Source organism: Bombus bifarius, unplaced genomic scaffold (genome assembly GCF_011952205.1).
Source record: "Bombus bifarius isolate JDL3187 unplaced genomic scaffold, Bbif_JDL3187 scf7180000008263, whole genome shotgun sequence".
NCBI lineage: Eukaryota > Metazoa > Arthropoda > Insecta > Hymenoptera > Apidae > Bombus > Bombus bifarius.
In genome coordinates, this window is record NW_022884549.1 from 471,907 (window position 1) to 487,202 (window position 15,296).

General features: G+C 43.9%; 1 protein-coding gene across 1 annotated transcript; it reads left to right on the forward strand.

Moving 5' to 3' along the window:
• Positions 1-742: 742 nt before the first annotated feature.
• Positions 743-14,748, forward strand: LOC117211865 (A disintegrin and metalloproteinase with thrombospondin motifs 7-like). The gene is made up of 18 exons (XM_033456126.1): positions 743-773; positions 1,009-1,230; positions 1,554-1,720; positions 1,995-2,285; positions 2,471-2,560; positions 2,643-2,767; positions 2,845-2,991; positions 3,397-3,555; positions 3,919-4,063; positions 6,584-6,676; positions 10,041-10,250; positions 10,695-10,809; positions 10,894-11,154; positions 12,032-12,149; positions 12,532-12,646; positions 13,346-13,596; positions 13,909-14,126; positions 14,438-14,748. Exons 1-18 carry the CDS (start codon positions 743-745, stop codon positions 14,746-14,748), a joined length of 3,069 nt encoding a protein of 1,022 aa, XP_033312017.1.
• Positions 14,749-15,296: the final 548 nt, after the last annotated feature.

The window sequence follows — 15,296 nt, forward strand, 5'->3', positions numbered from 1 at the left end:
GTTGATGAAATTTTCTCGGCGATCGGCGGCCAGGAAATTGAACCCTGAAGGGCACTTTTCGCGATAAAGCGGATTCATTAGCGAACACGTTCTCTCGCGTACAAGATTTTTCGTTGCTCCGCCGCCTACTCCAGAAGTAGGTCGCCGGCCTTTCGCAAAACACGCCGGCATGTAGGTATCGAACGAACACGGAACAACCAACGCGTAAATTGTAGTCGTGAAGCGTGGCATGCGCAAACAGAGTTATGCCCTTAGAAGAAATATCTTGGAGAAGCGCGAAACAGCGCTGCATTTCTATGCGCTCTGCCGCGGTCGATTCAACGAGGAAACTCGATCTGCTTGGGCAAATTACTGAATATCGGAAATGTCGAACCCGACCGTTGCGGAATTGTGAAACGATGGAAAATTTGTAGGCCACGCTCTAATTTGCTTCGTTACGAGAATTAAGCATTTACCTTCTATGTAGATATCATTGGACGAAGCTAGGTAAACGAAAAACTTATCTCGTAGCTGGCGCGTTATAGAAACGCCGGTAGTCGCGAATCTTGTTTAATCATCGACTCGGCTCGATCAACGTTCAAATATCAAAGTTGAAGCTAATTATCTAACGTAATTCGACAGCGGTATAAGGTAAGCGCTTTATGTAAACGTGGATGTTAACGTTGTTAATTATGCATTCGCTTTACCGACGCTACTACCTTCGTATTAATTTGATACGATTATTAGCGCTGAACCTCCAGCAATGATATATGATTATGATAACGCTGATTATGGTAATGAAGGAATTCAGAAGGTCCTAGAATCAAGGCAGACACGTATTCCGAAGGGAAGCGAAGGGAAACGTCGAGGTTCCTTGATTCCGCCGCCTCCGGCAAGGAGTTTCACTCGAAAATTGGTATTCTCCGTGGAATAATTGATTGAATTCGAGTCGGATGGAAGATGTTCCCGACGAGATGAGACGCGATCGAAGGAAGGCGACAGCCTGATAACGACGATTCATTTTTCAAGGGCGTAGCACGCGCGCCGGATACGAGATCGTGGTCCCGAGGAAAGTCAGGTCGGATGGAAAGTTCGTGTCGCATCGAATACCTCATCACTTCAAGCGTTCCTTCTACATGGATCGAACAGCCGCGGATAGGATTCCCGACGACGCTGTTCACTACCGTTTGCAAATCGACGACGAGGAACATCATCTCGAGCTTCGGCCGAATTCCCGTCTCGTTGCTCCAGGCGAGTCGAAAATCTCCTCGATACCCGGTGTCTATGCTAATTTCACCGAGCAACCTTGAAAAACGAACGTGCTAACGTTTGCTTGTACGAGCCGGGAACGTCGCAAGTGCCGTTTCATCGCGATAAATTTGCCAGAGTAGAGTAGTTTTCCCGATGCAACGCAACGTATCGATTTTAAATTGTATAATACCGTGCTAAAGCTTTCTCTCTGTAAAGAGACAAATAAATCGGGCGAACGATTTATTTCAATTTATTTATATCAGACAGAAGCTATAAAGTTAGACTTGTACAGTCCGAATACGATACGGAAACATTTTATTCAGGCGCTATCGTGGAAGAGCACGAGGTATCGAGAACCTCCAATGCTGGAGGCAACGATGATTTCTTGAAGAATTTAAAATTGCGAAAAATACGCGACAGCCAGTGTCATTATCAGGGTCGCGTTCTCGGTCAATCGGGCAACAGCGCCTTGTCCACTTGTTACGGCCTCGTTAGTATCGCCTTTTATATTCCTTTGGCGATTAGTCGTTTGAAATCTTGAACGATATATCGGATTTGGCCTATCTAAGGTGTAAACTTTCCAGCGTAAACTAGAGACGCGACGTTGACTCGCGGTCTGTTCGGAACAAAGGGATAAAGTTTTTAAATTACGAGAGGCAGCCTTCCGGATAAAGCTTTCAAACGACTCGAACAAATATGGTGGGCCGAGAGTCCCGGCGTAAGATAAATCCGACTAGAAGGAATCTCGGTGTTCTCATCTGCAGGCCGGATATATTAGAACGAAACGATCGTGGTACACGATTCAGCCGGTGGCAGGTCACGACTTTACCAAAGAAACGGAGCACCCGCATGTCGTCTACAAAAAGAGTCCGGACGAATTCGGAAGGAACGCCGAGATTCTCTGTAATGTCACCGGCAATATGGCCAAAACCATTGCCAAGCGCGCTTTCAGTTCGCAGAAAAGCCACCCACCTAAGAAGCAGACTAAATCCTACACGATAGAACTGCTGCTGGTACTCGACAAGACCGTTCTCGATTATCGCCAGGATTTCGACGTCGAGAATTACGCGCTGACGCTGCTCAACATGGTACTAACTTTGCCCTACTTTACTCCTAATTGCCTTCCATTAAGGGTTAAAAATAGGCAAAAGCACGTTCCAACACATAACACGGATGTACCTGCGTTATTTTCTGGTAATAACAGGATCGCTAAAAGTTATTAATTTTAAGCGTGTTTCAGGCCGCAGGATTGTTACACGACGATAGTCTAGGCATTCCAATGGAATTAACCGTTGTTAGAATCATAAGAATGCATGCCCAAGAAAACCAGGTAGTTTTCTTTACTTTACGATACGATTATACCTCTTCTTTAATATCGCTTTAATATCACGTACGTTAAATCACGAATATAGATGACTGTAGCGATAACTAAAGATCCAAACAGTAGCCTAAAATACTTCCAGGAGTGGCAAGAAACGATCAACCCTGGTGACGATTCACACCCCAATCACCACGACTGCGCTATTCTTATTACAAAGTACCTTGCGATCGAATTAACGTTGCGTGTATCCAACTTAACCTCGAACGAGCTTCAACGTTCATTCGTTTAACCAGGAGTAACGTCTGTGATTTGGCGAACTTGTGCGGTTTCACCGGTACCTCGACGATCGCTGGAACTTGCGACCCTTTGAAAGGCGCTGTCGTTATAAATGATATCGGCCTACACACAGGATACCACATCGCTCATCACATCGGACACACGTACGAGTTTCATTCTTCTTCCTCTTCTTCCTCTTCTTCCTCTTCTTCTTCTTTTCATTTCTTACGCCGAAGAATACTACAGTTCGAAATGTGAAGGTTCACGAGGAGTTCCAAAGAATGTAACACGATAACAAGCCTCGTAAGATACCACTTCCATTAACTTGTAACTTCTAAATGATATTACGTACGGTTGACATTAAGATGGATAATACTGTAGATGACCTTTAAATGACTTTCAAGTAACCTTCATCGAAACAACGTACTCGTGAAACTAATAAGCGTATAATACAATATGTTTAGAATATTAACCTTTATCGACGAAGGACCTTCCTATAAAGCTAAAACGTTTTTATCGTTGGATTTGTTATTTATTCGTCTCGAGGTTGAGATGAACTTTTAACATAGATTAGGCATGTCGCACGACGTCCAAGAGGAAAATGGTTGCTCAGGCATTGTTCGTCGTGGAAAAGGATATGTGGAGACGACGGTCATGCATCCCGGCAACATGTATGTCACGAAAAGATGGTCCGAGTGTTCGAGGAATTCGCTGAAATCGTACATCGAGTAAGAAACTGCATTGTACAGCACCGGAACTTTATCAGATCGATTCGAGATTGCTTTTGCTTTCATTCATTTTAAAGCAGCGAAGAACCTTGTTGACCGAAAAACGCTTTAAAATTCCACGATAAAATTGGATTTCTTCCAGAACTCCGAAACGGAAGAACAGTGTATTTCTATCCTTCTTGTTGCTAAAATTCTTACGATTTTATCAAACTCCCCTATTTGCTTAATACCGTTGCGGATGTCCAAAAAAAAAGGGGGGGAGGGAAGGCTATCGCTAATAAAAGCAAAATATTTTAACGCTTCTTTAGGTCGCTGATAGTTGGCAAACGCTAAAGAAGATTATCCGTGCGATTATTCTTGCAGGACAGGTTTGGGATTTTGTTTGGAAGACGAGCAGCAAAATCACGAGTTTCCCAGCACGGACCTTCTTCCAGGTGTAGTGTACGACGCGGATGACCAATGTCGGATACAGTACAGTTCTGATGCACGGCAATGCGACCTGGGCATGGTAAGAAAGCAAATTTAATTGCCTCTGTATTATTTTTTTTAAAGCGTACTTGTCTTTCTTCGTAGCCAGCTCCTATTCTCAGCGGGATATTACGTTACGTGGCTCTTCCGCAACCGTATTTTCCACGTAATATTATGCGCCGGCGCGGCATGCAGCTCCATATCTTTTATATTTCCGTCATATTTCGTCGGGGCCAAGAAAGAATATGTAGCCTGGCTGGATTCTGAAAACTGGATCCACGACGAAAATTGAAACGTTCGCGAGAATAACGTTTTCGTTGTTTCGATCAACGCGAATGTGATCGATCGTTTTATCTTCGCACCTTTAAAAAGGCGAAAATCAATATTTTCATAAGCTTGAACGTTCGCGCCGTAGCTCGATTGATTTAACGAGAGGGAGACCGTAAACCGAGCGGCAGTCGCGTCGAACCTCGGTCAAACAGCCTCGTTATTTCGTCATTTGAAATCGTTAATGATGGGCCAACACGAGGCCGTTGTAATTTTATAATTAAATACGAAAACATAGAGACGCGCGTGGCAGGGTGGCGCGAACGTTAACGAACTTAACGAAAATTCAGAGTGTGCATCGTTTATTTATCGAACGACATTGTTTTCCAGGAACTGTAATAAACGCGTTAATACGCGTCGTTGTTTGATATTTGCATACGCACCGGCGAAACAAAGATTCAGTTTCTTTTTTCTTTTCCTTCCTGTTACGGCAGAAAAGAAAGTTCACCCGTAACTGCGTGAACTGGTGCGGTTTCATTAATGTGTTCCACTTGTTCATTAAGTTATTCGTATTTGTAACAGTCGGGGCCGGTGTAAAGCGGCAGCTGCAAACACTTTCAGCTTTGTTCAACGACTTTGCCGCGTTAATTAAGCCGTCCGCGCATACGAAATTAGTTAAATTTGTCTAGCTGTTTGCCTTGACGAACAAAAAATTACTTCCACGAGCATATGTTGACGTTATGGCGAATGAAAAGAGAGTTTTGCGTTTCGTCCCGGGACTACCGGTGGACTCGTCGGTAAGGCTATGCCCGGTAGTCCCTGCCTTAGACGTATAGGGAGTCTCGCTAGGTGCGATATTTGTATCGTTCGCTCGTATATTCGACCGCTAGCGAGATAGACAGACTCGTTGTCGTCGTAGCCCTCTGGTGTTGGCGGTTGGTACCCGCGGATCGCCCGGGAGGTGTTGCGCCGCGTTGATGCCTTGACCTGTCGGCGTCCTGTTGATACCGATCCGTTACAACGTTTTTATAGCACGTCAACGGTGAAATCGTCCGAAAAACGCAGAAAACCCGATTATTTTTCATCTATTGCAACGTATATGAGTCGAATGCCGTTCTTTTCGCACTTGTTTCCACGTATTCGTGTCTCACGTCCGAGAAAAAAGAATTACGACTTTCCTCGATGCTCCAGGCGTATCGTTTCAATTACGTATTAGCGCCGTTTAACTTGCTCTCTTTCCACCATGCAACCTTCTAATCAAGGGGCCGGATGGAACAAACCTTTGCTTTTAAGTGGCTATACTTTAGACGAAGTTAATTTCTTTAATTTTCCTATCTCAGAGAATTTAATTAGAGTACCGAGTACAGATATATTAACGCGACTGAATTCAAAGGTGCCTCGACTACTAAGGCAATTTCATATAATTTATGTAATTCAATTTATCATTCTCTTTGCGTCGCTTAAACCTAATAAACTACAGAGAATAATTACGTTTACGTTGTCGGACAACATGGTTTCTCGATTATTTTAGACATCGTAAATTGCCTTTCGTACCAAGCGGATCGGTTCGCGTACTCTTCTAAACTTTCGTTTTATCAACGTTCGAAATTCCTTATTTAACAGGATCGATTTCTATCGTCGAGTTCGTTTAACGGAAAAGGTTTAATTCGAACGTTCGAAATTTCAACGCAAAGCTACCGAATTCTTTGCCTCGAAATTTGTCGTGCGTAGAAATAAGCGAAGAAACGGTTCTGATAAAGTTACATTTTAGTAACTGGTTGAGTTTCGAAGAAACGACCTTCGAGTTGATTTTATCGCGAAAAGCTCTCGATCATTTATCCCGACAAAGTTCGGTACTTCAAAGTTTAAATTTGAACATTTGCCACTACTTCGATCGCACGATTTCGATTTAGGCCGGGAAATAAGAAGCGATATTTCTTACGTAGTGACAGCGTAACGTCGTACGTGTTCGAGGATTGGTCGCGTTTCCTTGGCGATTCGAGGTGTCCACGGGTCGCCAACTCGTCAATCGTCGTCGGGAATCGCGATACCGATGCGATAAACGGCGATAGACGCAGACCGCCCGTGAACAGGCACCATCTGTCGTTCGCCACAGCAAGCTTCTACCTTACGCGCGGTCTACCTTATCCTTTTAGGAAAATACGTTCTGCCGTGCGTCGTTCGGTTTAGATAAGCGACGTTCGAAGTAGGCCTATCGTTTCGCGATATCGCATTCGCCACGACACATACGTCCAGCTTCGACCCCGCCAATACGATCGCGTTTCATTTTCAGAACTGCGAAACCCTGAGGTGTGCCATTCCGGGAAGGGGTTGCGTGTCCGCGAGGAAACCAGCGGCGGAGGGCACGCGTTGCGGAGAGAACAGAGTAAATTATTGCCTGGAAATATGCAAAGACGAATTAACCACTACCTGTCCCTGATCCCGGCAGTTGATCTCTCCGCGTCACTTAATTTTACTCGGCTAATGAAAATACCGGAGGATCGACGATTCGATCAACCAAGGCGCTTCGTTTCAGAGATATTTCGGTATCGTAGATGCGACGACGATAAGAGGGGCTGTCTGTTTTTACGTATCCAAGGCTGTATTCGATTTCGAACAGGTTAAAATTCTCGAAGAAGGATGCGACGGCACTTGCTTTCGAAATTGATCACTCGCGTAAAGTAGAGACGTTTTTACGAAACTCGGTAGATTATCGCTGCCTCTCCTTCAAGAAATTTATAATCCCTGAAAGAGGAATAAACGCTCTTATAAATAAGCCAGTAATTACACAGAAAAAGTATCGCGCTTCATCTTCAAGCTCGTATTCTATCGTACGATCTATATTACGGCCAGCGAACGCTCGCATTTACATATCTGAATTACTGGAAGGTTTCTCGAGTAACGGATAGTGTAAGAGGTTTAACGATCCGGGACATCGGGGGGGTCGATTGCAAGCTTTTGTCGGGCGTGCGACGCGGCATCACGCGTCGCGACGCGGTCGATTGCGAAAGAATTACGTGTACGTTTCTGCGTTGCAATGATACGTATTGTTTAGATATGCGATAATTCTCTATAAATACGCGAGCAGCCGTTTTACAGCAAGACTTTTGCAAGAAACTGGTCTAGTAGGGGCCGACGGTAAAACCGACCCGGATAAAAATCTCCTTCTCGGCCGTTTGAATTTCAATGCGACTCTGATTAAGACATTGCGCCTGCCACATGCGGAGCAGCTGTTTTTTCACCTAGCTTTCACCTCACGCGCTTTGCCAACCATGCCAACCGTGCTTCATCGAACATGCTAGGCTTATTCAGCTTGCACGGATCAAAGCGCTTGGAACTCTGGCGCATGGAAAACGAGCTATATATTTTGGGAAACGAGTCGGCCATCGGACAAGAGAAAAATTACCTTCGTGTTCCACGCTCTCGTCGACTCGACGATAAACTTATTTTGACTAATCTTCTCGCCGCGGTTTTTAGGCCGTATCGTCCATAGCCGAGGCACCGATATATCAATTTCGCGTAATTAATTCGTAACAGTAATTTAAATCGCTTAAAATACGAAAATCGCGCTTATGGTGAATATCGAAACGATTAGTATATAGCGAATGCAAAATTTATTTAACGTTCGAAACGAATGGACCACCCAGTCGCTATTTCCATCGGTGTATAACGTCGGTTTACATATATTTAGAGGTAACTGTCAGTTTGTCTTTCAAGAGCCGGCGAAAGACTAGATTCAATAAGTATGCAAATTTCCCGCTATATTTGACTCCAGATGATACATGATGTCAAAGTGGTGCGAAAGTTCACGTCGCAGAGGGAGGCCGCGTTCGGGTTCATAACGCGTTAACGCTCGTCTTAGCCACCGAGCAAACTCCTCGTTCAACCGTAATACAAACCTGTCTGCGAAATGAATAGCAGATAAAAGAAAAAATAAGCTTGCTTATCGTGGAGGATAAATTTAATCAACTTGCAAAGTAACGCCTTCGCAGTTGCTTCTTGAGAAAATCGAGCTACGAAACGAAGATAGATGTCGCGATGACAGAATGCCACGATAGATGCTTGCAACATAGTAAACGCACTAACGGTAACTCGATTCGCAGATGCTTTGATTAATTTTCAAATAAGAAGAATAATAAAATTCTTACGAGGTGAACACATTGGCGAGTTTAAAATTTCTAATTGACTTGTAATCGATAAAAGCGAGAAAAGTTGTAACGCGCGATTGAATTCGAAGTAGAAGCCTTCGCGCCGATGAATCCCAAACACAATTTTCCTTAAAAACGACTCGTTACATATGAGAACAGCAACGCTCTGCAAATTCGCCTTATCGCTCCGCAACGGCTCGGTTATGCTATTTGTCAAGATTTTATTTCAGCCCTCGCGCGTTTTCTCGACAAGTTCGTCAAGCTCGAGTTTGCTTAGCGCGAATTAAAACCGCAACAGAGTCGCAATACAACTTACAGAGGACGCTGTTTTAAACCGGACGGTACGTACATAGACATTCGCAAAGAGATAATAACAAAGAAAAGTTTATCGCGAAAGCTCGTAACGGTGGTGCCATCGGAACGAAAGTCTTAAAACGCGTCACGATCGGATCAAAGGGTCGAGTCGAGACGAACAAACTCCGAGCCGCGTTGTTACTTTCGCTTTCGCGTTGCTTTTCAGCGTCACTGGTTATCGAGTTTAATTATTCGCAAAGAACGAGCCGACGAACGAATACTATCCCTCTTCTCATCCGCGACCGTTTTATCACGTTTCTGCGGGTTTCCCAGCATTTTCGAGTCATTCGTTATCGAGAAATATTTTTGGTCTCCTTCCGTCACGTAGCGAAACGTGATCGTACAACCACAGCCGGTATTCCGGTTGATAAATCGATTTTTCGATTCAAGTAAAAATCAGAGTGTGACGCGATTCTCTTCGCGAGATCGTCGAATCTCGAATCTTCCTAAAACCTCGTGAAAAGGAGCGACGGAAGCACGGCTGGTTTATTATTCTGACTATGCGATAAAGGTACTTTCGAGTTTCTCCGGTATCCTTATGGAATTCTGATTGCTATGGTCTCTCGTGTATAAGAATTAACTTGCGAGATCGTAACAGCGGATAAGTATCGTCGTGTAATTCGATCATCCACGTTGTTCGAACGTACGTGTATTTTCCGCCACTCGCAATTAAGACCGATCGAATAGCTTCGGAAAAATATACGGAAACAGTAGACGACAAACGACAGGTAGTAACGTCACGATGCAACTTGCTTCTTTTCCCTTTCAATTTCGACAGCTGAGAAAAATTTGCTGAGATTTTTTGTCTTTTCTATTCAATTTGAAGACAGGAGACCGCAAAAAATATCGGAAATCGAAAAATTCGCTTTTCCTTCAATTTTCAACGTTATCCTTTGATTCGAACTTTCAAACGGTTCATTTCGATGGTAATTTTTCATTTCTACATCTATCTTCGACGAATTTCTTTCCCCGGTGTTTAATGTTTCGAAATATTTTTTGTTTATAACAAAGATACGGCGACGCGTCAGGATCACTCGGAATAATTTCCCTCCGCTCTTTCGACTAGTTTATTTAAACAGATTCTGTTCGGCTATGTCAGAGAAAAGAAACATCGCCATTTTCGTTGAAATTTCCATAACGCAACGATAAGAGGAACGGAGAGGCGTAACGATCGTTAGACGGCTCGTGACGCGATTAATTTAAAAACGGTGGCAGGTTGGTCGAATTGATCGATAATTAACTTTGCAGTGGTGTTACGGAATGAAATGTCTGTTGGTCGGCGAACGACCAGGAGTCGTAGACGGTGGTTGGGGTAGCTGGTCAGCTTGGAGTCGATGCTCCCGAAGCTGCGGTTCCGGCGTGGCTTTCTCAGTCAGACGATGTATCAATCCTTCGCCGTCCAACGGCGGGGCTTACTGTCGCGGTGACAGAAAACGTCATAAAATATGCGCCACGAAGGTTAGTAACACCGGAAAAGTCAAGCAGAGATATATCGGACAGAAATATATTCTACGGTAAAATCGAAGCTTATCAAAGCTTCGTTTATCGTAACGCGTAACTCGTCGTATATACTCCAATTCGAAAGACGGAAAACATTTTTACTAAGCTTACAAGATCTAAATCGCTATCGTTTCCATGACTTCCGAGAAAAAACCGCGTCTCTCGAAAAAAACGCTTTACTCTGAAAACATTCGCTGAAAATGCGTTTCGTTTGTCGAATCCGAGAGAATCGTAGCAAATCAAGCGATACGACGTTACGATGTACAGATTTATTCGCCGTCGACGTAGAATTTTCAACCGATATCTACGTAACCATTTTCCTATGTTATTCCAAGCAAATCTCAAGTTGGGTCACCTTGCACAACCACCATGTTCGTCGTTAAAAGTTTTACTGAATTCCAGCCGTGCGACGTTGACGCGCCGTCCTTCCGCGACGTCCAGTGCAGCGAGTTCGATAACTGGATCTTTCCAGAAGACGGGAAACTTCACCGATGGACCGCTTACAAGCTACCCGAGGGTAACTAGCTTTTTCGATATATCGAATTCTTCGTCGATACATCGTCTCCGGCTATGTAAGTCACTTACACGAGTCGATCGGCAGATCTACAAGCTTCGGAAAATCCGTGCGGCCTTTACTGTTTAAGCGAAACGAACGTGGTGGCCTCGCTCCGATCGAGAGTCATCGACGGGACCACCTGCTACAGGAGTATTCGGGACATCTGCATCGGAGGTGTCTGTCGAGAGATTCCCTGCGACCTGAATATGGAGTCGAACGCCGTGGAAGATGCGTGTGGCGTCTGTAAGGGTAATGGCACTTCGTGTAGCCTGAAGGAGGCCGTGATAACGATCGGTCCGGCGTCTCGTGAGTGTAATTACCCGATTCTTCCTCTAGATGATTTCTTCCCTTTTCGAAATATCGTCGCGCGTTTCATCGTATTAGCCGGCCTTTAGTCTTTATAACTTGTTTTACAGTTATTCCGACGTTTTATTACCGACTGAGGTGGGTCGTTCGGCATTCTTTCGGGCAGCGCACTATCCTCCAAGAACTTGCGCATTTTTCAAACGTACCTACGCGTTATTTTAATTACGTCTGCTTTTATTTCGTTTTCTAGATATTTCTATAACGATATACCAATATCGTTCAAATTGTTTTCCTTTGCAAGATTATTAGGAATCGCCGAAAGTCAAGAGCTACGAGTAAGCGTCGAACTGGTCGCTTAAAAAATATCGTACGTTTTTATTTTAGGTTCGATCGCTTTACCTCGTCGTTGGCATACAACTTTATCGATCGAAAAGTTTTCTACATCGTACGACTAGGCACTTTCCGTGGAAAATTAATTTAAATTTGTAGAAACTCGTCGGTTTGAATCGTAAAGGCAAAGAGAGGAACGTGGTATGAGAAGAATAGTTTATGCCCCGATCAAAAAATGCCGAGAGTTTGATTTAATATAAAAGCCGGCGAAAGTTTTTAGACACGGAAGAATCTCTAATCGCGATAAATAAAACGCCGGCTAGGGAAGTTGAAATTCCTCGCGGATAAAGGCACTAGATCCGTGAAAAGTGCGAGAACTTTCCAAGGTATTTCCCGAAGAATCTCATCCGTTCCCTCGGCTTTCGAACCAGACCGATATAACCTATCAGCGAATAAATCTCGTATTCGCGATCCCCCGAATCGATACTGCACGTCCCACTCGGTATAAAACTTCTAATAATCGAGAGGGGAAAACTTTCAATGGCAGAGCCGAGGAAAGTAGTGGACGTCCCGGTCGGCGCGACCAACGTCCGGCTAGAGGAGATCGAGCCCTCTAAATCCAGGATAGTGGTGAGGACCAGAGACGGAAAACCGTTAATTGATGGGTAAATTGACTTGCGCTAAAGAACTTGAACACCTTGACTCTCGAAAGAGTAAAATATTTCCTCTCTTCGTCGTATTCTTTTTAAAGGAATCGTAGATTTTATATCACCGTACCGTAAAAACCGATAGAACGTTGTTTTATTTTTTATTTTTCATACTTAACGTCGATCGGTTCTTTAAGAATGGCGTCGTTTAGAGAAACGCGGAGGAGAGAAAAGAAATGCGTCGATTGATCGTTAAAACGTCCGATTAAAGAACACGAGTCTCTCCAGACGTACTTCGTGCTCCTACTCGTGAGATATATACTTTGTGCATTCAGCGTACGTTTGATTCAAGCGCATTTAATCGTTGCTTTTGTTTTTTCATTATATGCGATCATTTCAGGGATCGTTTAGGAATGTTCGATGTGGCGGGCACGAGGGCGTGGCTAGGAACGATAAGAGCGAGTCAGGAGGTTCTCAGCATACCGGGACCAGTCACGAAGGATTTGCTTATATTGGTAAACATAACGAACGCGGTCCTCTAATTAGCCAGCCTGACAGATTGATAAGGTATCTCGAACACGGTGTCCAAATTTGGACACTTCTTATCGAGTCGTGCTACGCGTTCATATCTTGAGCAGCGAAACGAAGAAAGTTCTGTTCAACGCCACCTAACTAATTACTAATTACTATTACGCGATATTTGCGCCTGCTTCTATCGCTACCACTCGCACTTACGCGACGCTATTCGTAAAATCTTCCAAGCGGTCGTTGGAAAGGAACGTTACGTTCCGACCTGATATCTTTGCCGCTGCTACTACTACCAACGACAAACGAGCAGGTTGCTTAAATCCAACGAGATTCCTTCGTTCTCCAACCGAATCGTTCGAGTACGAAACGCAATTGTTCTTTTATCGTTAGAAATCACGGAACTTTCGAACCAAGTTTCGAAAACTGAGAGTCAACGTATTTACCCGAATAGTAAATTCGTATTTGACACTCGCGTCTATATCCCTTTGAGCAGAGATTCTCGCGAAATTATAATAATTCTGATTATCGTAACGTACTTATCGTTATAATATTTTTTACCTATGTAACTGTGTTTACCAACGAACAACTGCTCGCCTGGAATATTTCGCCTGAACTGTGGAAAAGTGGTTTCGTTGCTACGTACTCGGCATAATTTCGTTGCCCGAGTAAGTTGTTTCATCGAATAGATTCTGCCGAAAGAAAACGTGACGGTGAGGTATTCGTTCGGTGTGAAAGAAAAGAGCCCTCGTAAGCCGGAGTTTTCATGGGATTTCGTCGACTGGGAGAAGTGCAGCGCGAATTGCGGACCCGGTGAACAGATTTCCAAGCCTCGTTGCTTGGAGAAACTCGCTGGCATCGTGGATGAGACGTTCTGTAAGAGCATCCCGAGACCGGAGGAAAAAGTGAGACCCTGTTATCGAGCACCCTGCCTGCCGAGGTTAGAGCGACACGTTCGTTACATACTTTTAATTAGAAAACTCCAAAAGTCGAGCGAATACCGCCGAATTGCTTAAAATTTCGATCACGATGTCCTCGTTGATATATAACGTTGTAAGTTTCGAGTTTCAAAGCCGAGAAACCTAAGACAGAAAGCGAGCAATGTTTGTCCGTGTGATGGCCGAACGTCGAGAAAAAGATCGAAAGATCCTTCGCGCGACGACGAGAGATTTCGTCCAAGGAGAATACGATCCATCTAGTTATTCTAATTCGTTGAAACTTACGTTGCTACTCGTAACGATGTTTATCGCAGATGGATGATCGGTGACTGGCAAGGTTGCACATCCTGCGTCGTTGGTTGCGAGAAGAGACGAGCCGTCAAATGTGTACGTCCTGTCGGCCACTCCGAGCTGGATGTAGATATTATCGCTGACAGCTACTGTCAAGGACCGAAGCCGAAAGAACGAGAGTTGTGCACTAGCCGAGAGAAACGAGACAACGTTCTCGCGAAACACGAGCAAAAGGACAAAAGTACCGGCTCTCAGTCTCGCTTTTCCTCCGTCCAGTAATCTAACGATCAATCGCGTCGTTAAATCAATCACCGAAGGTGAACACGACTACCAAGCGTTCGAGCCCGCTAAAATGATTCAATCGACCTCGCTCGACTAGTTTTTTCTGTGTTTCTATATTTCCTTGGAAATTCTACCATTAGGATCTTTCGTCCAATTTCATTCCTTAATACGTAGTTATTTCTACGGCATTTTCATTTATTTATCGACGCGTAACGTTATGCATGAAAAAAGAACAGGAAAGTGAAAGCAATTATCCGTCGTATGATTTAGATGACGAACGTTTCTCTGAACGGAAATTGGGAACTCGGATGAAGCAAGATATGGAAGTAAAGAAACATGACAGCGTGAAGAAAGGCGAGGTGGTGATCGACACGGAAAATATTACAAATTTAACGCTCACCATCGTCTTGGAACGCGACGAAGCAAACGACGCCCTCAACTTTCCTAAGAATTTCGAGCCCCAACCGCCAGGCAATAGCACGGAATTTACTTTAGTTGGTATGGATGCGGTCAGATATATACAGAAAATTCAAGAGGACGCCGAAGCTGCTTCGAAACGACGTCCACCAATAAACAAATAACAAAAGTCACTTTGCACTCGATAATAGTGTAGCGATATGAAAATCCTTCTCGAATATAGCGATCGGTCGGTATCATTCACGGAATCACGGATGGTATCTTTAAATCTGCAACGCCGATCAAAGCGGTGTAAAGCAACTTTGTTGTAAAATGGAACGTCATGATATTAAAATAATAATTGCGTCGATTAAGAGCACGATAATCAAAATCGACAAATTTTGTGCGCGCGCGCAGAAGGATAGAAACGGTTGTCGTTTCAATCGAGTTTTCGTTTCGATTCTCACCATTCGATTTCCCGAGATTGTACGATGCTAAAGAAATCGAATTACCGTCGACGCGAGTCGATTTTTCCATAACCATCAACAGCGCCGATTAAATTAATACATAGAAGGCGAAACGTACCGATATTCGACTCTTATTTAACGAAAGTTCGTAACCTAAGAGTTTAGCTATATTTATCAATGTTTCTTAATACATACTTTTATCAGACGATATATTAACACTTTTCAACGTTATATCAAAGAAATATCGATTAGTAAATAGTGTCAGA

Excerpts from the sequence above, each read along its gene's own strand:
- LOC117211865 (XM_033456126.1), top strand. The coding sequence starts at position 743 with ATGATATATGATTATGATAACGCTGATTATG. Across the intron at positions 2,286-2,470 it reads ATTATCGCCAGGATTTCGAC|GCCGCAGGATTGTTACACGA; the intron begins GTCGAGAATTAC and ends AGCGTGTTTCAG. Across the intron at positions 2,768-2,844 it reads TGCGCTATTCTTATTACAAA|GAGTAACGTCTGTGATTTGG; the intron begins GTACCTTGCGAT and ends TCGTTTAACCAG.